At 44.2% G+C, this 20217-nt stretch overlaps 1 protein-coding gene across 4 annotated transcripts in view; it reads right to left on the bottom strand.

The window, feature by feature from the left end:
* Window positions 1-20217, bottom strand: part of STAU1 (staufen double-stranded RNA binding protein 1) — an 89311-nt gene that overhangs the window by 10811 nt on the left and 58283 nt on the right. For all 4 annotated transcript variants that reach the window (XM_077778273.1, XM_077778274.1, XM_077778272.1 and 1 more), the window contains 2 exons: window positions 19455-19641; window positions 6637-6735 (listed from right to left, as the gene is read on the bottom strand). In XM_077778273.1, the coding sequence (XP_077634399.1) occupies window positions 6637-6735; window positions 19455-19641 (286 nt within the window). The remainder of the gene's footprint in view (window positions 1-6636; window positions 6736-19454; window positions 19642-20217) is intronic.

Raw genomic sequence — 20217 nt, 5'->3', positions numbered from 1 at the left:
CACTTGACAATTTTTAATGAACACCGGCCCTTGGGCTTAGCAATTCTGGGTGCACATGTACACAACATTTCGCTTTATCATGATAGTTCCCAAACTGGAAGCAAGTCACATGTCCATCAACAGGACAATGGATAACACCGTGAAATGCCACTACTGAAAGAAGAAATAAACTACTGACACACGCACATGAGGCTCAACACCAAACTACCCAGATCATAACACTCTAGTTACATGACATGCAAGAAAGAAAACGAAGCTATAGTGATATCAGAAAAGAGCCTCTTCTGGGCGTGCGCTAACTTGAAAAGAGCGCCGGGCCAGCTGGAGGTTATGGGAGCACTCTAGATCTGGCCCCGGGCGGTGAGTCTCGGGCTTGTACAGACGGTCAAATCCAGAACAGGCTGTGCACAGAAGACACCTGTGCCTTTGTGCAAAGGAAGCGTGCTTCGACAGGCTGACAACAGGAGATCCAAGTATGAAATTCGGAGAAGAGAGGAAGAGCCTTATGATGCCGAACTCAAGTGAGAGGTAAACAGAGGTATTTTCTAGCACTACCTGTGCCTACAAGGCCTTGAAGCAAGGTCTCTCCTCCTCCTGGCCCCCACACGCCACTGTCCGTGGAAGTGACCCAGGGCTCCTCGCAGGAACAGCTGAGGCTGTTTCTCCTTGAATTCCCATTTCTACTGGCACCAAAGCTTGAGCAGGGCAAGTTCTAAGCTAAAACATTTTGTTGCACCAGCAGTAATGAGTGCACTCAGGGTCTGAAGGGCGGAGGTGGGGAGCGTGTGTGCAGGGACCGCGAGGCACACAAACAGGAGAGGAAGAAAACACCTCACAGCTTACAGAAAAACCGGAACGCAGAGTGAATCATGCACCTCAATTTAAGAGCTAAGACAAACTTCTAGAAGAAAACGGGAATGAGCTTAGGTGAGAAAGGTACCTCAGGGTGCATACAACCACGACGAGACATGAAAGAAAAATGAGGCAAACACGACCTCACTAACGCCTCTCTGCTCTCTGGAAGATATTAAAAAACACAAAGACAAGCCACACACTGGGAGAAAGTATTCAGAAAATACTTGATAAAAGGATTATATTCAGAATATATAGGTAACTCCCAAAACTCGATAATAAAAAACTCGGTAATAAAACCGACAGAGGCTGAGCACAGCCGCCCCCAGAGGAGACGCACAGGCGGCAAAGCGCAGGGACACACCACCAGCGCCGCCACCGGTCACCACCGCGCCCCTGTAGGAATGACTATGTCTCTGACAACACCATGTGTCGGAGGCGGTGCCACTGCTCTGGGGAAGGGACAACACACACCCTCTCCCACACACCCTCTCCAGAAACAGTCTGACAACGTCGTATCACGTTAAGGATACCTATTTGTCATGCAACCTAGCAAATTCACTCCCAAGTTTTTACTCGAGAGACACAAAAACACATCTATACGAACATGTGTGCATGTCTATGGTGGCTTCACTCACCGTCACCAACAACCGGAAGCAACCCCAATGTTTCCTGACAGGTAACAGGCGGGCACGTGGCGGTGCGTCCGCACACTGGGAACTCCTCAAGCAATAAAAAGACAGAACCCCTGAGGTGTGCAACAGGGACAGCTCAAGACCCGTGTTAAGTTAAAGCAGCCAAACAAAAGGCGATAAACCCTGCAATTCCATCTGTGTCATGTTCTGACAAGAGCAGAACGGTAGGGACAGAAATCGGACAGTGGCTGTCCGAGACTGAGGACAGAGGAAAGGGACAGGCTGCAAAGGGACTCCGGGCAGCTCTGTGGGGACAGAAGTGTCGGGTGGTGACTGCAGCGGTGCTTACACAACTGTATACAAACACAGTAAAGCATATGCCCGAGGAGCAGGAAGTCTACTGTACGAAAATTACACCTCAAAAAAGCTAACCCCTCACTTCCATAAACCTCGCCAGAGGAGGACATCAAAGGACACAGGAGCCAGCTGAAGGGCGATGTGAGTACCAGCATGAATGGTGGTGTTAACGAGCTATGGTTCTTTTTTTTATTTATTTTACTTAAAAAAAAAAAAAAAGTTTATTTTTGTGAGAGAGAAAGCACAAGTGAGGGAGGGGCAGAGAGAATCCCGAGCAGGCTTTGCACTGTCAGCACAGGGCCAGAGGCGGGACCTGGTCCCAAGAAACTTGAGATCATGACCTGAGCCAAGATGGAGCCAGACACTCAGCTGACCGAGCTGCCCAGGCGCCCCTTCTTCTTTTTTTTTTAAATGTAAGCTCCAAGGGTCATGAGTCACATGCTCTACCGACTAAGCCAGCCAGACACCCCTAATGACTGATGACAATAAGGAAGTAACACTTGGAATAAAAAAGCAGCAGTGGACCTCTGCTAATGTAAATTAAGGCGTAGAAGGTTCTTCCCTGTGGAATGTCAGCTTGCAAATACAAAAAATGCACCACAGTCATCACTGAGGCCAGGAAGAATTACCAACGACTGGATTCACCAGGAGATCTCCTAGCGAACAGTGTTAGGGCGGCTCCTCAAAGCTTATGAATTACCAAGAGAAAGTAAGTCTCTTTAAGGTGGAGCATCTGGTGTAAACCAACAAAACAAGTGCCACCAACACAGTGAAATGCCTTCCTGTGATGCTCAGAACGACACCACTTCTGGGGGGTTCCTGCGGAAAAAAATGCATAATCTGAAACTAATCATGAGGAAACAATCAGATAAACTGAGGGCCATTCTACAAAGTAACTTTTAAAAAATGTCCAAAAAAGAAAAAAAAAAAAAAAGACTAAGTAACTGTTACAGATGAAAAGACAACAGAGATGTCTCTACGAGGCACAGGGTGTGACACTGCAACTGGGCACAAGAAAATACCTTCCGAAAAGGACACAACAGGGAGGGACAGGGGGCAAAATGTGAATATAGGAAGTACATTACTTAAGAGCTACAGCGATGCTCAAGTTCCTATATGTGATCATTAGATTGTGATTATTTAAGACAGCGTCCTTGCCCTTAAAAGATACATACTGAAAGAGGCCCCTGGGCAGCTCAGTCAGTTAAGCATCTGACTTCAGTTCAGGTCACAATCTCACCGTTCCTGAGTTCAAGCCCCACATCGGGCTCTGTGCTGACAGCTCAGGGTCTGGAGCCTGATTTGGATTCTGTGTCACCACCTCTCTTTCTGCCCCTCCCCCACTCACGCTCTTTCTCTCTCTCAAAAATAAACAAACATTTAAAAAGCTATAAAAAAAAAAAAAGATAAAGAGGTACACACTGAAATACTATGAAACATACTATCTGCCACCTGGTATCAAATGATCCAGCAAGAGCCAGAAGAGATAGAAAATAAAATACATACATTCACACAGAGAAAAAGCAAATGTAAAATGTTGATCACTACTAAATCTAAGTGAAGGATAAATTCACTGTCTTTCCAACTTTTCCACAGGTTTGAAATTTTTCAAAATAAAATATTCAATGGGGCGCCTGGGTGGCTTAGTCGGTTAAGCGTCCGACTTTCGCTTGGGTCATGATCTCGCGGTTTGTGGGTTCGAGCCCCGCGTTGGGCTCTGTGCTGACTGCCAGCTCAGAGCCTGGAGCCTGCTTCAGATTCTGTGTCTCCCTCTCTCTCTGACCCTCCCCTGCTCGCGCTGTCTTTCTCTCTCCTAAAAATAAATAAAACATTAAAAAAAAAAAAAAAATAAAATAAAATAAAATAAAATATTCAAAAAATGGCTAGGAAAACAAAGTAAACCCAAGAAACAGTGGTGCTATGCTCCCAAGTAAGGACAAGGGGTCCCCCAGAGACTGAGTGGCCTTCACTGCCCAACAGAAGGCGTCTGCTGGGAGGGACCGGCTGACAGCTGCCCCAGCAGATGGACTTGCGAGAGCCCCTCACTCACCACCCCCCGCCCCCTGGATCTCACTTCAGATGCACACTTGAGACGCACAGCCCACCCCGGCCTTTCAGCAACAGTTTCGTCAGCTACTCGTATCACATCATGATGCCACCAATCTACATTTGGAGCTTCACCTACAATGGATTTAGTGTGATGAGGTCACAACTGCCTCTCAGTGGCTTTATCAGTTAGCACTGTCACATTTTTTAACTAAAACTATGTATTTTATCAAAAGTCAACCTATATACATTTTTTCTGAAGAACTGAAAGAATGGCTCCTCTCTTCTATTTAACACTTCTAAACAACCTTTCTACGTGACAGGTTTGACTATTAAAAACTTAGTAAAAACTAACTCTTCCAGGGCGACTGGGTGGCTCAGTCAGTTGAGGGGCCCAACTCTTGATTTCAGCTAATTCCAGGGTCATGAGATTGAGCCCCACACTGGGTTCCGTGCTGAGTGTCGAGCCAGCTTAAGGTTCTCATTCTCTCTGTCTCCCCTCCTCCCTTCTACTCCTTTCCCCCTCTGGCATGCACATTCTTGCTCTCTCCAAAAATTTTTTTAAAATTATTTAAAAAAGAAACTAAAAAAATAACTGTTCCATTCACCCAATAAATATCTCCTGAGCATCCATTATGTGCCAGGCAATCTTCCAGGTGCAAGAGACAGAACTGTGGGAAAGAAAAAAAATGAAAGCCCTTGTTCAACCTAACAATGGAAGTAATATGAACCTCTGATACAGGAGTTATTTAAAGTAAGTACTCACATTAACAAACTCCATGCCACCAACACACACTATTAAGATATTAAATTGTTACCTTGTAAGATATTCACCCACCAGAGGGCGCTCCCAACCTCTGCGACTACTTGAGTGTTCCTCGCTATAGGTTATATAGTCCTGAACACAAGTCTGAAATCTGAACAGAGTGGAAACTGGGGCAGAAGCAATCTGGTCTCAAATTCCCACAGATTTCATTAAGGATCCAGAAAGCTCTGTGACTCTCAGGCAGAACAACAACTAGCATAAAGGGTGGCAAGCTTCACACGGAACTGGGGCCCTGGCACCAGCAGTCACTTCTGTAACCCTGAGGTGCCCTGGGAAGCTAGGCAACCTCCGCTCCCACAATCTTGGCTCCCCCTCTATAATCTCTACAAATCCATTCTCATGCTCCACTAATCCCTCACCAGGAGGAGAAAAGAAGTATTTCTCCCCTTTCCTACAACAGGTACCCAGGGAGACCTTGTGGACTTCTGGAGTGGAGCTCCCACCTAGTTCCTACCCAAGGATTAGCCCTGTCATTCTGCGTATATCATCGTCTCCCCAGTCCCCACTCCCAACAGAGGAGGAAGGGCTAGAAGGGACGAAGAGCCAAGTGAGAAGATACAGCCCTAGATCCGTCTGGGGGTCTGCTCTGGGAGGGGGACAGTACAAACCTGGTCCTGCCTGCCAGGGTGGGGCAGGGAGGGGTATAGGGGGTGCAGGATGGCCCACCACACCTGTGCCCCATGGCAGGCAGGAAAGCACTGCTAGGGAGAAGTCAGAAATCCTCATCATGCAGCTGACGGATTAAGGACTGAACTCAGGAACCAGCTTAGGGTGCTAGCACATTCAAAAGAGAAGGTATATATTTTATAAATGTCAGCATGAAGTTTGGGGATTGCCTGTAACTGCAAAAATGCTACAAAATTAAATTATTTTACAGGATGATAAATTTCAAGGAGGCTTAAAAAACAGGCCAAAAGAAATCTATGAACCACTTAAAATTGTTTTAAGCAAATGCCCCACTTCAAATTACATTAGCTTAAAAGTAACACTGTATAAGTTTAAAGCATTTTGGAAGACTAAATATATAGTCTTCATAACTCTAAAGAACCAAAGAATTGATAAAGAAATTTGCAGTGTATAGTAAAACACAACCTTGCATAACCAAGCATGGAAATCAAAAGGAATTACAAAGAATTCACCATGTGTCAGACCATTAATGGAAACTTAATCTCCCTGACCTGCCTAGTCTACTTGGACTCACTGGGTCTTTGAAGGAAACATGTACTAAATGTATCTTATTTTCCATGTGAACTAACAACTATTGTTTTTAGACCATAAAGTCTCCAACAACAAATGAAGTTACTGGAGAGGTGGATTAGAGGGCAAATGCTGGACAAGGATGAAACTGATACCCTTTTTATTTTCTTTTTTAAATACTTAAGAGATCTGAGGATGTGCAAGCTGGGGAGGAGCAGAGAGAGAAAGAGAGAGAATCCGAAGCATCAGCGCAGAGCCCAATGTGGGGTTCGATTTCTCGAGCCATGAGATCCTGATCTGAGCCAAAACAAGAGTTGGCCACTTAACGAACTGAGGCACCCAGGTGCCCCAATACTGATGTCCTTTTTAACAACTACACTGTACAATTTCTAGAGACTCAAGATTAACATTTGGGGAGTAACAGTCTTATGAAAACAATGGACCCTCTCTCCAGAATACACGAGAACATAAACATAATATTCTTCAAAACCATTCCAGAAGTTGAAAGATCTACTGAAGCCATCCATGGACTGTCTGGAGGGGCATGGCTGCCCCTAAATGAAGAGAATCTATATTGCCTTTTTGCTAAATATAAAGCCTGAATCTTAAATCTGAAGGTTCACATGTTATAATTATTCCAATGTTTTTTAGGGAAAAAAAAATTCCAATGACGAAAGCCAACGGTGTTTGACAATAGAGTCCTACATGTAAAAACAAGCTTACCTCAAAATTCACAGGCAAGTTCCGTTTAAGTGCAATCTCAAACACTTGACTTATTTCAGATTTATTGAGATTTTCTTCTTCTGATTCTCTTCCATTCACCTAAAGGAAGAATAACTGTTTAGGAGTGAACTCTCATGAAAAACACCCACACCCCAGCTCTGCTACACGTTCACAGCACTGACCCTTAGCTGTGTGGAGCGAGCACTGACCTGGTGAGCAGGCCACCTGTCACGTGCCAGTGAATTTAAAAGTTAAAAAAAAAAAAAGCTTGGGTCAACGTGTGCCTCGTAAATGCAGCATAAACAACCCACACCTAACAGACTCAGCTTCACTGAGGCACAACCACACACCACAGCTGCTCGGGAAGCAGGACAGACTTCCAGAGCTTTCCTCAAGGACTGGCAAGCTACCTTTTGGAAAAAGTCAGAATACAGACAAATCTGTGTGGGGCATAGCAAGTTCAAATTAGAAGTCTCTCCACCTAAGTATGCCGGTCTCTTATTTGAACATAAAGTCCCCAGAAACCCACTCTTTTAAAAAGAAGGATGCAGTGCAACAAATTACAAAACTGCATACAAAATCTCATACTTTCTGCTGCCAGCAAAAATGCAGGTGCCAACTAGTTAAGTCTGCTGAACAAAGGCTGAGACTATCTTTATAGCCAGGCTCCGTTACAGTCCCCCAGCCAGGGCTGGCTTAGACAGGACAGGGATCTTCTCCATGCAAGCGGGTAATATGGACTCTAGGTCGCACCACAGTGACAGTGAGAATCTAGATAAGCTCAGTAACAGCAAGGCTCCCTCCTCCCAAACCATGGCTAGAGAGCTGAATTTCTCTTCATATTATGGAGACTCTTTTATCAAAGATTTCGTACAATCCTATTTCCAAGATTAGAGCTTTCTGACACAAACTTGTAGCTAAAACTAGAGGAAAACGCAGGGCGATCCAGGATTGTATCTGCTGTGCATTTCCCTATGCTCATCACATCGATCTTACACTTACATTCGATCAGATTGTCAAACTGCAGTTAAAAGAAATAAAACTCTAAGTTAAAAAAAATTAATACAATCAAGAATACAATCCTGCACATAAATGTATCCCAAACACTCTAATTCTCTCTCTCCTTCCATGATGCTGCTGCTCTTCCCAATCAGGTTTCACTTCACTCTCTGCCTGGTCAAAACTATTTGCATAGCATTTCTGGTGGCTTATCAACCTAAAAATACTTTTATTTTTGCTTAAATCCTAAGCAGAAAGAGGGCCTGACTTTTTATGAGTGAATCCTTAAAGCCAGAAATCTTCAAGCAAGAAGCCTTAAAGTCTGGGGCTCCACAAAAGTTTGGTTTGAAATAAATTCATTCATTCATTCATTCATTCTTGAGAAAGAGGGCGAGCTGGGAGGGAAAGGGGGAGATAGGGAGAGGGAGAAAGAGAGAAAGAAAGAGAGAGAGAGAGAGAGAGAGAGAGAGAGAGAGGGAGGGAGGGAGGGAGGGAGGGAGGAACCTTAAGCAGGCTCCACACCCAGCACAGAGCCTGAAGCCAACCTGAGACTGGATCCCCTGTGAGTTCATGACCTGAGCAGAGATCAAGAATCGGATGCTTAACCGACTGAGCCACCGAGGTGCCCCTGAAATTTTTAAAAGAAGTTTTAAACATAAAGCCCCACCCCACATCTTTAAAAATATGTTCAGCAGGGGCGCCTGGGTGGCTTAGTCGGTTAAGCGTCCGACTTTCGCTTAGGTCATGATCTCGCGGTTCGTGGGTTCAGGCCCCGCGTCGGGCTCTGTGCTGACTGCCAGCTCAGAGCCTGGAGCCTGTTTCAGTCTGTGACTCCCTCTCTCTTTGACCCTCCCCTGCTCATGCTGTCTCTCTCTGTCTCCTAGAAATAAATAAAAACATTAAAAAAAAAAAAATTAAAAAAATATGTTCAGCAAATGGTGCTTAGTAAAACAGATTTCCAAATTAAAAAAAAAAAAAACACACAAATACTAACTCAAAATGGATCAAAGACCTAAATGTAAGGCTAAAATTATAAAACTCTTGGAAGAAAATATCAGGAAAAAGCTTCATGACACTGGATGTGGCAGTGACTTCTTGGATATGAGATGGAAAACCCAGGCAACAAAAGAAAAAGCAGATAAACTGGACTGCTTTGAAACTGAACACTTCTGTGCATCAAAGGAAGCAATCAAGAGAGTAAAGACAACCCACAGATGGGAGAAAATATGTGCAGATCATATATCTGATAAAAAATTAATATCCAGAATATATAAACAACTCAATTCAAAAATGGGAAAAGGACTTGAATAGACATTTCTCTAAAAAACATAGAAAAATGGCCGATGACTGCATGAAACAGTGCTGAGCATCACTCATCATTAGGAAAATGCAAATCAAACCACAATGAGACACCACTTCACACCCTAAGACGGCCACAGAAAATAACAAGTACTAGTGAGAATGTGGAGCAACTGGAAACCTTGGGCCTTCCTGGAGAGAATGTAAAATAGCCCAGCCTATGTGCAAAACAGCTGGGTGGTTCCTCAAAAAGTTAAACAGATTTACAGTATGATCTGGAATTACACTTCTAGATACATACTTGAAAAAACTAAAAGTAGGGACTCAAACAGATAATTTGACACCTATGTTCACAGAAGTGTTATTCACAGTGGCCAAAAGGTGAAAACAACCCAAACATCCACCAACATGTTGATAAATGGACAAAATGTGGAATAGTCATAAAATGGAACCAAAGACAGGCTCCAGGCTCTAAGCTAGCTGTCAGCACAGAGCCCAACGCAGGGCTCGAACCTACGAACCGCTAGATCATGACCTGAGCTAAAGTCAGACGCTTAACCGACTGAGCCACCCAGGCACCCCAACAAGAATTTAAGTAATCTCTACACCCAACATGGGGCTCAAACTTACAACCCCAAAAGATCAAGAGTCACATGCCCTACTGAGCCAGCCAGGCACCCATTTATCTTTAAAAAGCAACCCCCAAAAATGTTTTGTACCAAATAGTAACATACTAGAGATCAACCTATTAACTTGTACTAAGAGGTTAACTCATTTTTGTGCACAAAAGTTTTTTGACAGCTGTTTAGCTGAATATCTAGGTGGGTTTTTTTTTTTTTTTTAAAGTTAGTTTATTTGAGAGAGAGAGTGCACGCGTGAGCAAGCACACAAGCAGGGTAGGGGCAGAGAAAGAATCCGAAGCAGGTTCCATGCTTTCAGCACAGAGCCTGATGCAGGGCTTGAACTCACAAATGGTGAGATCATGACATAAGCCTAAATCAAGAGTTGGATACTTAACCGACTGAGCCACCCAGGCGCCCCTGCAGTTTTTTGAGTAGATGAGCTGTTAAAAACAAAGGGTTCACTCTCATGCTAAGTAATTGTGTTAATGCAACCAGAGCAAAACTTAGGAATAAATTGGGTGCTGATGCTAAAATAAGACTTCAACCACCATGGGTGTACTCCAATTTTCAATTCTGTTGTTCATTTTATCAGCCCAATTACTTTTAATTTTTAATTATAATCTATTTCAAATATTCAGAAAAGTACAGCTAAATAATATAACATAAAAGGCAATTGTGCTGGATTTAAGAAAGGTCAACCTTAAAGACTGCTGACATTCAATTTTTATTTTTTAAGGAAAATAATGAAGCCCTTTTCACTCTCCTTCCCATGGCAGCCTTAACCATGATTTTAAAATGGGAATGTATCTTTCCCAGCCATGTTTTTTTAATGGATGAAAACAATATATGATATAATTCTGTGTTTTGAGAATTCACATAAATCATTTTCACTGATTATATTCATAAATATTATAAAATTCAAACTTGTAAGTTTATATGAATCAATTGTTACTTTATATTGAGGTTCCACATAAGTCTGATGGAAAATAACAATCTGTTGCAAAAATCTAAACCAGAAGCCAGTGTTTCTTAAACACAGCAGCAGCAGGGTCCCTCGGGAGCTTTGCAAGGACAGATGCTGGCTTCCCACTCCAGACAGATTAACTTCAAGTGTTTTCAGGTAGGGCTTAGATATGCCATTTTATTTACAGTATTTACTTTTTTAAGACTCCAATTGATTTTTTTTTAAATTTATTTACTTATTGTTTTATTTATTTCTGAGAGAGAGAAACACACACAGCATGAACAGGGGAGGGTCAGAGAGAGGGAGATACAGAATCTGAAACAGGCTCTGTCCTCTGAGCTAGCTGTCAGCACAGAGCCCGACACAGGGCTCAAACCCACGAACCAGATCGTGACCTGAGCCAAAGTCAGACACTTAACCAACTGAGCCACCCAGGCGCCCCAAGACTCCAGTTGATATTACTAGCAGAGTGGAGATTCACTGCTTTATGCCATTGTTTCTAAAGGGATTTCAATAGAGACAAAGCAGCAGGCAAAATCAAAATGCAAAAAAGGAAACAAAGATACACATTTACTTGGAAGTCAGGTTATGCTGCTCTCTTACATAAATAATTTTGAGATTATCTGGATTAGACAAAATGTTGGATTGGGTTGGAAAGCAGCAATGTGAGTCAAAACCAATCCACAAATACCATTCTCAGTGGTATGGGACAGTGTAGTGAGGCCTTAATCTTATCTTCATGAAGTGGGAATTACTGTTAATATCAATTCCAGAATGTACGGTTCACCAATAAAATCCAGGCAACATTAAGGAAAAAAAAACAAAAACACTCTGAACCAAGCCTAACCCTCAGTATGCCAGAAAAAAAAAAAAGTCACCTAACCATTTACTATCTGGCTCTAACACACTCTTTATTTTTCTATATTTAAAGTCATTTTACAAATAATATGCAGAATAAAAGGACACTTTTCATCAGAGATTTTAATCAAAATTTAAAATAGCAAGTCCAAGTTTTTATTTCAGATTTGCAGTCTGGAAGGCATTTCTGTACCCAAAACAGACATGGTCCTTTAAATGCCTCTCACCAGCTGGTATGTCTGAACCCAGAGCACAGCCCACTTGTAACGATGCCATTTTTCAAATCTCCAGTGGATTCCAGCTTATCATGACTTCAGATTCTTCTTGGACTGGTATCATCAAAACACGCTACTTGTGAAACAGACTCATAATTTTATTGACGAATGGCCATCTTCTCTGCTCCATAACTACGACATGCTTTCATTTTTAGATTTATAAACCCCCAAAGAAGGATCCAATGAGTTTTTTCATTGTTTTATCATCTATGTCCTCCCAATTACTGTGCGCACACACACCTCCTGCATTTGTCCACTTATCTTGTGAAGAGTAGGTGGTAAAAAATAAATGCTAGTGGTCAAACATCATTTAAAAAAAAAAGAATGTTGGTACATATACTTAAAAAAAAAAATCAAAACAGGATGTTCCAGGTTCTTGTCATAAAATGCTGCGTGACGAAGTCCTTCCTGTTGAATGGCCAGAAGAGAGTACACATTTCCTTTTCACACCCCATTGAAACATACTGTTCACTCGCCGATTCCTGAGTTTGGGGAAGCTAACCTACAATCCCACGTGAGGACTGACGGGGTGAGATTCCCAAAACTCAATCCCACAGCCATCGCTGAGTCCCGGGCACTGCGGCCCCTCTGCGCTCAGCTTCTCACCTACCTAAGAAGGGCAGGTCTTCCTCTGCCAACAGTCTTCTTTTTGCCATTAGAGGCAAACAAGGAAAATTCTCAATTCTCACCTGAGTTCAAGGAAAGCTAACAGCAGAGGGAAAAGGCGGTGTCCCGTCTTCTGCATCTTCCTGAAAGGAGGCGGTGTGGCGTGCTGGGCAACACAGGAAGCACAGCAAAGGCTGAGGCAATAGTGAGTTATTTCACGACTCTATCATCCACCTGGGGATTCACCATAATTCCATTTCCTTTTATTTTTGTCTTGCTTAGTGTATTTAGGAATGGATGACACAAACAGAGCTGACACGGTATGTAGGATGACAAATAGCAAAACGTTTCAAGACAAAGGAAAATTTAGATTCTGTAACGTGAAGATTTACAAAAGGGTCCAAAGGACCTAGGTGGTCATTGTCCGACAGAAGGGGTTTTATTCTGTCTTAAAAAATAAGTCCGGGGCGCCTGGGTGGCTCAGTCAGTTGGGCATCTTGACTTCAGCTCGGGTCATGATCTCATGGTTCATGAGTTCGAGCCCCACATTGGGCTCTCTGCTGTCAGCACAAAGCCCACTTGGGATTTTCTGTGTCTCTCTATGTCTCTCTGCCCCTACACCATTCTTTCTCTCTCTCAGGAATAAACATTAAAAAAAAATTTTTTTTAAGTCTATTTTCTCTTTGCTCTTTGTAAGATCCCTAGCAAAGAATATAAGTCATGCAATATTAATCCTTACAAGTCTTGAAAAAGAAGCTCAAAAATGAAAACTGGGTCCCATGGATCCTGACAGAATAATGAAAATCAATTTTAGTTTAAGCCCCAGCTAAATATGTCCCTGGCCCAAGTGAAAATAACTCAAGACCAGAAAAGCTGCATGATTTAACTTCACAAAAGTAGTATTAGAAAGGCCTTCGAAGAGTATATGTTTTCTTAAAGTTAGTCTTCTACCACTATCACCCAGAGAAAACTTTCAAAGCTTGATACAATCTTCAAGATTGCACAACCAGACATACGCATACACATACATACACATACACAGCTGGTATTTTTATTAAACACAAACAGGATCACACTATCTACAGAATTACAGCTCTGGTTTTTGACTTCTCCTTCTCAATACATTAGGGGCCTCCTTTCACGCCTCTGTGTACAGATCTACCACTTTCTAGGACTCCCTCTGACACATGTATCTATTTATTTAATCACTACCCTACTAGTGCACATGAGGACAGCTCTGTTTGTCTATTACATATACTGTAGCTATTGGCCATCTTGCTCCTAACAGCTCAGACACTGAATAAGTCATTACCATGAGCCTTGGATTTGGGGAGGGGGAGAATGAAAGGAAAAAGGAAGGGAGGGAGGAAGGAATAAGTTCTTAAACATTTCTTTAACGTTTATTTTTGAGAGAGAGAGAGAGAGAGAGAGAGAACGAGTGGAGGAGGGGCACAGAGAGAGGTAGACACAGAATCTGAAGCAGGCTCCAGGCTCCAAGCTTTCAGCGAAGCCTGACCCAGGGTGAATTCATGAACCGTGAGATCATGACCTGAGCTGAAGTCGGACACTTAACTGACTGAGCCACCAAGGTGCTCCAAAGAAAGACATTTTTTCAACACAGGACCTTTGCACAAGCTGCTCCTGCTGTTCTTTGCTTATCTTTAGTCTCTGCTTCAACAATGCTTCCTCAGAAAGGACTGCTCTGAATGCATCGTTTTTCCTCTAATCTAAATGAGACATTTGATGCTCTCATTAATACTTGCTACTTTCTACGTTAGCACTCACTGCACTCTGATGATTCTAATGTTAACATCTGTCAGCTCTGTTCAGTGAAGCCCCACCATGGAAGGGGCAGGTTTTTCCTCAGAGCCTAGCACGATGCCTGGTGTCAAGGAACCAGACAACGCCTGCCTTGTAGATATAAATTGCTAGCTTTTTATTGGCCATGTTAAGACAAACTGACCTATCACACAATCATATGCTCTATGTATTTTCAAAAACAAGATGAAAAACTTGTTTAAAATTGTAATTTCCAGAGGAGGGCAAGATGGCGGAGAAGTCGGGAGCTCCATACAATCCACTCGTCCCCCATATCCCACACGGAGAAGGCCTGAAGCCATAGGAACCCTTACAGAATCCAGGAGTTTGGGAGGAAAAGGAGACAGAGTCCACTGAGAAACCTTCTAGCATGAGTGCGAGAACTGGGGAAGATAAAATCAGGCCGGGACCAGAGACACGGCGGGGAGGGGAGGGGTGTCTCTCTCTCTGCGGGGAGTCTAGAAGAGAAAGAGAGTGGCCGAAACTGCTCAAGACACTGTCCCTGTCGCTGGAGAAGAGAAAAACCTCCGCTGGGGACACAGAGGGATCCAGTTTCCTGCTCTCCAGCTGACCCTTGGCAGGACGCACTCATCCCAGACAACCCCCGGGGAAACTGCTCCCCGCTCGCCAGCTCAACTTGGAGGGGATGCGCGGCGGCTGCACCTTTGTGCCTCTGGCTAGGCTGGATCCCCAGGGGCAGGCGAAAGGCTTAAAACATCTGAGAGACAGATTTGCCCGCGAGTTTATATTTCGGGCGACAGGACACAGAGGGACCCGGTTTCCCCCTCTCCAGCTGACCCTAGGCGCGACGCGCTCGTCCCAGGCAATCCCCAGGGAAACTGCTCCCCACTCGACAGCTCGACCTGGAGGGGACGCGCGATGGCTGCACTTTTGTGATTCTGACTTGGCTGAATCCCTAGGGGGGAGGCGAAAGGCTTAAAACATCTGAGAGACAGATTTGCCCGCGAGTTTATATTTCGGGCGACAGGACACAGAGGGACCCGGTTTCCCCCTCTCCAGCTGACCCTAGGGGGAATGCACTCGTCCCAGGCAACCCCCAGATGAAACTATTCCTCGCTCGACAGCCGGACCTGGAGGAGACAGGAGCAGAGGCTTCTGGCTCGATCCCCAGGGGGAAGGCAAAAGGCTTGGGACTGCCCTGAGGGGCATGCCTGCCAGTTTGTGTTTCCGGCAATTTCAGTGGGGCGCACGGACTGAGATCTGGAAACGAGGCCTGGCCTGGCATATTGAGCCTGGCCCACCTTGGCTACACCCCCCACACAGGGAGTTTACACACCCAAAAAGTGAGTTGCAACGCTTGGTTCAAGGGACTGGGGCGCCACCACTCTTCTCCCCACAACGACAAAGGCAGGACTCCTGCNTCAAATAGTCACATTTAATCTATTCTCTAGATGTAAATTCTACACCTACCTACCTTTCCATCTCTTTGTCTCTGAAGTAATCAGACTATATAGTTTCTCTGGATAACACCATCGGCATTTCTTTCCCCTCTTCTCCAACCATACTCCACTCTTTCGCTCTTTGAAAAAAGCCTCTTATTCCTTCTCTGCCTGTTCATTTTATTTCCAGTTTCGCTTCATCCCCGCCCTGTCATTTTTCTCTTTCTCTATGCTCTTCCACCAGCACTGCATACACCCGGCTATTTATTTGTAGCCGGGAAATCTAGTTACATGCTTTGAACTGTTCTTTGTCTATNGCCAAGAATCCTCTATTCATCAAGCCTGTCATTCAGAATAGAAGGAGAAATAAAAGTCTTTCCAAATAAATAAAAATTGAAAGAATTTGTCACCACTGAACCAGCCCTACAAGAAATCCTGAGGAGGACTCTCTGAGGGAAACGTTGCAAGAAACGCAAGATGCTAGAGACACCACCACAAGAATGAATCCCACAAATGACACGATGACTCTAAACCCATATATTTCAATAATAACACTGAATGTAAATGGACTGAATGCCCCAATCAAGACATANTGGAAAGAGCCTAAGTGTCCATCAATGGATAAATGGATCAAGAAGACGTGGTTTATCTATACAACGGAACACCACATGGCAATGAGAAAGAATGAAATCTGGCCATGTGTAGCAACATGGATGGACCCTGAGGGTGTTATGCTGAGCAAGATAAGTCAGGCAGAGAAGGACAGATACCGTATATTTTCACTTCTAGGTGGATTAGGAGGAACTTAACAGAGAACCGTGGGAGAGAAGGGGGAAAATAGGGGGGAAAGGGAGGGAGGCAAACCATGAGAGACTCTTGAAAGTTGAGAACAAACTGAGGACTGATGGGTATGGGGAGGAGGGGAAGGGGGGTGGTGGGCATGGAGGAGGGCACTTGTGGGGATGAGCACTGGGTGTTATATGGAAACCAACTTGACAATAAACTATTAAAAAAGGAAAAAAAAAAAGTAATTTCCAGGGTGCCTGTGTTTCAGTTGGTTAAGCGCCCAACTCAATTTCAGCTCAGGTCATGGTCTTACACTTCATGAGTTCGAGCCCCATATCAGGCTCCATGCTGGCAGGGCAGAGCCTGCTTAGGTCCTCTTTCTCCCTCTCTCTCTCTTCTCCTCCTCTGCTGTCTCTTTCAAAGAAACTTAAAAGAATTGTTATTCCCAATACTGGCAGTCCAAGGCAAAAAGGCTGTGATGGCGCCATGCTTCTGACGGAGACCATGGCCGTATGTTCTGCCATGAAAGTCCACTTCCATGTCTGTGGCTCATAAAAAAAGTCACAGATGTGCACAAACTACAACAACATTCGTTGTTCCTCACTACCTATTTTCTAACAGGAAACACTGCAAATAACCTAAATAACCAAGCCTCTGTTAAGAACACAAACTGGTACATTCACACAATGAAATACACTGTAGCTATTAAAAAGTGTTTAGGTGCAAGTTGAATTTGAGTCCTCCAAGGAATTATGAGTAAATGGCATAACAGATTCATGATAAGCAGTTCCATGAAATAAAGTGGCCACCATGCAGTATCATCCCACTTTTGTTAGACAGGTACACATATTTACTTACATATGCACTGACATCCACCAAAATGTTTATAGTGATCATCCATTAAGCAGCAAATCAATAAATTATTTATTTAAAAATTTTTATAGTTCACATGCATTAATTGTAAGAAAAAAATTAAAGATCCCTTCTAAAAATGTCTCTTTACGCCCTACCACCCAGCTATCAGGAGGCCTGGCTGAGGTGGGAGGCCAAGTGTTTCATTGTTATCACAGTCTCATCTGACTCCATGATTCTTGTTTCTTGCAGCACTGGGTGAGCCCAGTCTTTGAGCCATTGCTGAAGGGCACGGTCTCTACTCCAAACCACACAGAAGGAGAACAGGGGCAGGGGTGGGGGGTGGGGAGGAGTGTTCCACATCACTCTCAGCAAAGCTCCAACAGACAGCAGAGGAGCCAGTGGAGCTCAGCCACAGAGAGCACTTCTAGGCCAGCCTCTACCCTCAGGCCAGAGCCAGCCTGGCTGCTCCAGGGTAATGGGGTCAGAAGGGGGACACCAATTAGACACCTTCCCCTTCGGGCAAAGTGGTGGGTGTGTTCAGGCAGCATTCAAAGTGGGGTGGCTGCCTGAGGGGGAAGCACCGATGACAGTTAGAACCTATGGTTCCCAAACCCTGACTGAGCTTTAGAGCTACTCCAAGAGCACATTTAAAAAGGAAAAGAAAGAGGGCGCCTGGGTGGCTTAGTTGGTTGGGCGTCCGACTTTCCCTTAGGTCATGATCTCGCGGTTCATGGGTTCGAGCCCCGCGTCGGGCTCTGTGCTGACTGCCAACTCAGAGTCTGGAGCCTGTTTCAGTCTGTGACTCCCTCTCTCTCTGACCCTCCCCTGCTCACGCTGTCTCTCTCTCTCTCTCTCTCCTGGAAATAAAACATTAAAAAAAAAAATTTTTTAAAAAAAAGGCAGAAGACAGACTCCTATTAGAAATCGTGTGGGTTGGACCAAGGAATTTTTTTAACGTTCCCAAGTGGTTCTGAAGCAGACTACCCACATACCAGTGCTCAGCGATCGTTTAACAACTGCTGGCAAGAAGCAACTGAGAAACAGCCATCCCATCTGACTCCAATTAGATCAGCACCACAGTGAAGTCAAAAACGAAAAGCCTCCAAGATGACTCAGATTACACTACCTACTGCTTCTAACAAATCTCACCAGTGAGAAGCTTATCCCCCTTTAACTTCATGAAATCCCCTCTTCTAAGTGACAGTCTCTTCTATTTGGTCCTCAATGGACCCTGGAAACAGATCATCTCTGTTGTAAAATGTGTGATTACACTGGGAAACTCAAACACACCATAACAAAAAATGGTTACTGATTTCCCAAGACCTCAATTCCCTTTTAGCCGCAAAGAGTTAAAAACCTATTCCTACTGTGGGATTTTTTAAAACCTGGCCCCCAAATTCTCTGACACTCTACTCATCCAGAAGTGGGGTTCTTAACATTGTCAATGTACTAAAAGCAACTGAACCATACATTTAAAATGGTTAAGACTGTGAATTTATGTTATGTGAATTTTACCTAATTATAAAAAGTGAGGTTCTGTGTCTCCTCTTGAATCTGGGCTCTTGTGCTGCCCGACCTGTAGAACATGGCAGAAGCTGTGGGGACCTCTGGACCCAGGCCTTAAGAAACTGGAAGCTGCTTCCATTTCCTGCCTTCCAGGATACTTGGAACCCAGCACCATCCCATCAGGATGGGTAAGCAGTCTCTGTACAGGGTATTTCAGAGAGGAACTGAGGTCCTCGAGCCAGAGCCCCTGCTTCAGTCTCAGCCGACAGCCAGCATCAACTTAGCAGCCTTGTGAAGGAGCCACCTTGAAAGTGACCCTCTGGCACCTGCAGAGACACCTCAGCCAGAGCTGTGTAGAGGAAAGACCAGCTCGGTGCCAAGCCCTGCCTAAACTGCAGATCTGTGAGCAAAATAAGTGCCTATAGGTGGTTAAGCCACTAGGTTTTATAATGGTTTATTACGTAGCAGTAGATAACTGGCACTTTGATATGACAGAGTAGTTGGTCAAAAATGGCTTCAGAAAATTCTCTACCTGGTACATAAATTGCAGTAGATTCCGATAAGCATAATCTGTAGCACCAAAGAACTCCTCCACACACGTGCTTCACAACTCAACTGAGTGACAATCTTTCTACCATGTTCACCAGAGTGAAAAAGAAGGCATCTGACTTTCTTGCTAAGACATTTTTTTAAGGGGGGTGGAGAAGAAAGGCCAAAAGACCACAGAGTACAAAAAATCATGTGAGCTCTCAAAGCACAAAACTTCTGGATGGCTCTCAATGCATCTTCTCAGAAAGAGCCCCTGGAGAGGACGCGTCTCAGCACGTACCTGCTCACCTGCCCGCCTCGCCTCCAGCCTCTCGGGCGGGGGCTCGCTTTGCAGGGTCCGCAAGGCTTTCGCAGCAGCGTCGTGTTTTGCAGCCTGCCTCGTCTTTCCTTTCCCATTGAACTGCTGTCCTCCCACTGAAAGCTCAACTTGATAAAGTAAAGGTGGTACTGGAAATGGGTAAAAGTACCTGAAAGTAAACAGGGGGTTAGCAGAATTACAATCTCAGATCAACAAGTCACCCACACAGTCTCTGGCAAATCCCAGAGCTTTCCTTCATCATGGGTCCTAATCACATCAGGATCTGCTTGCCAATAATGACTCCTCCTCAGTATATCCAGAGACTTCATGGGCTTACATTGGATCACAACTGGCACACGGGATGTGCAAACACTGTTTAGCAAGCACACTTATGTTCCACGAAATAGCTTATAGATTACATGAGTTCAATTTATAATGTAACCCAAATTCACAAAATTAGGCTTTGGCGAAGGTAGAAAACTTGCTCTATTTTCTCATATCTGAGAGACACACTTGCCTGTCTCCAGAAAAGGCTGGGAATTTTTTTCTTAATGCTTATTTATTTTGAGAGAGAGGGAGAGAGACAGACTCCCAAGGAGATCCCACTGTAGGGCTCAAACCCACAAACCATAAGATTATGACCTGAGCCAAAATCAAGGGTCTGATACTTAACCAACTGAGCCATCCAGGCTCCTCCAGAGCTTACATTTTCTAAGTGGCTTTGCCTCCATCCAAGTCAGGTAGG

This window comes from Crocuta crocuta, unplaced genomic scaffold, assembly GCF_008692635.1.
Source record: "Crocuta crocuta isolate KB4526 unplaced genomic scaffold, BGI_CrCroc_1.0 scaffold27, whole genome shotgun sequence".
Taxonomy (NCBI): Eukaryota; Metazoa; Chordata; class Mammalia; order Carnivora; family Hyaenidae; genus Crocuta; species Crocuta crocuta.
Note: the sequence above shows the minus strand (reverse complement) of the source record. Positions and strands in the feature narration are given on the sequence as shown.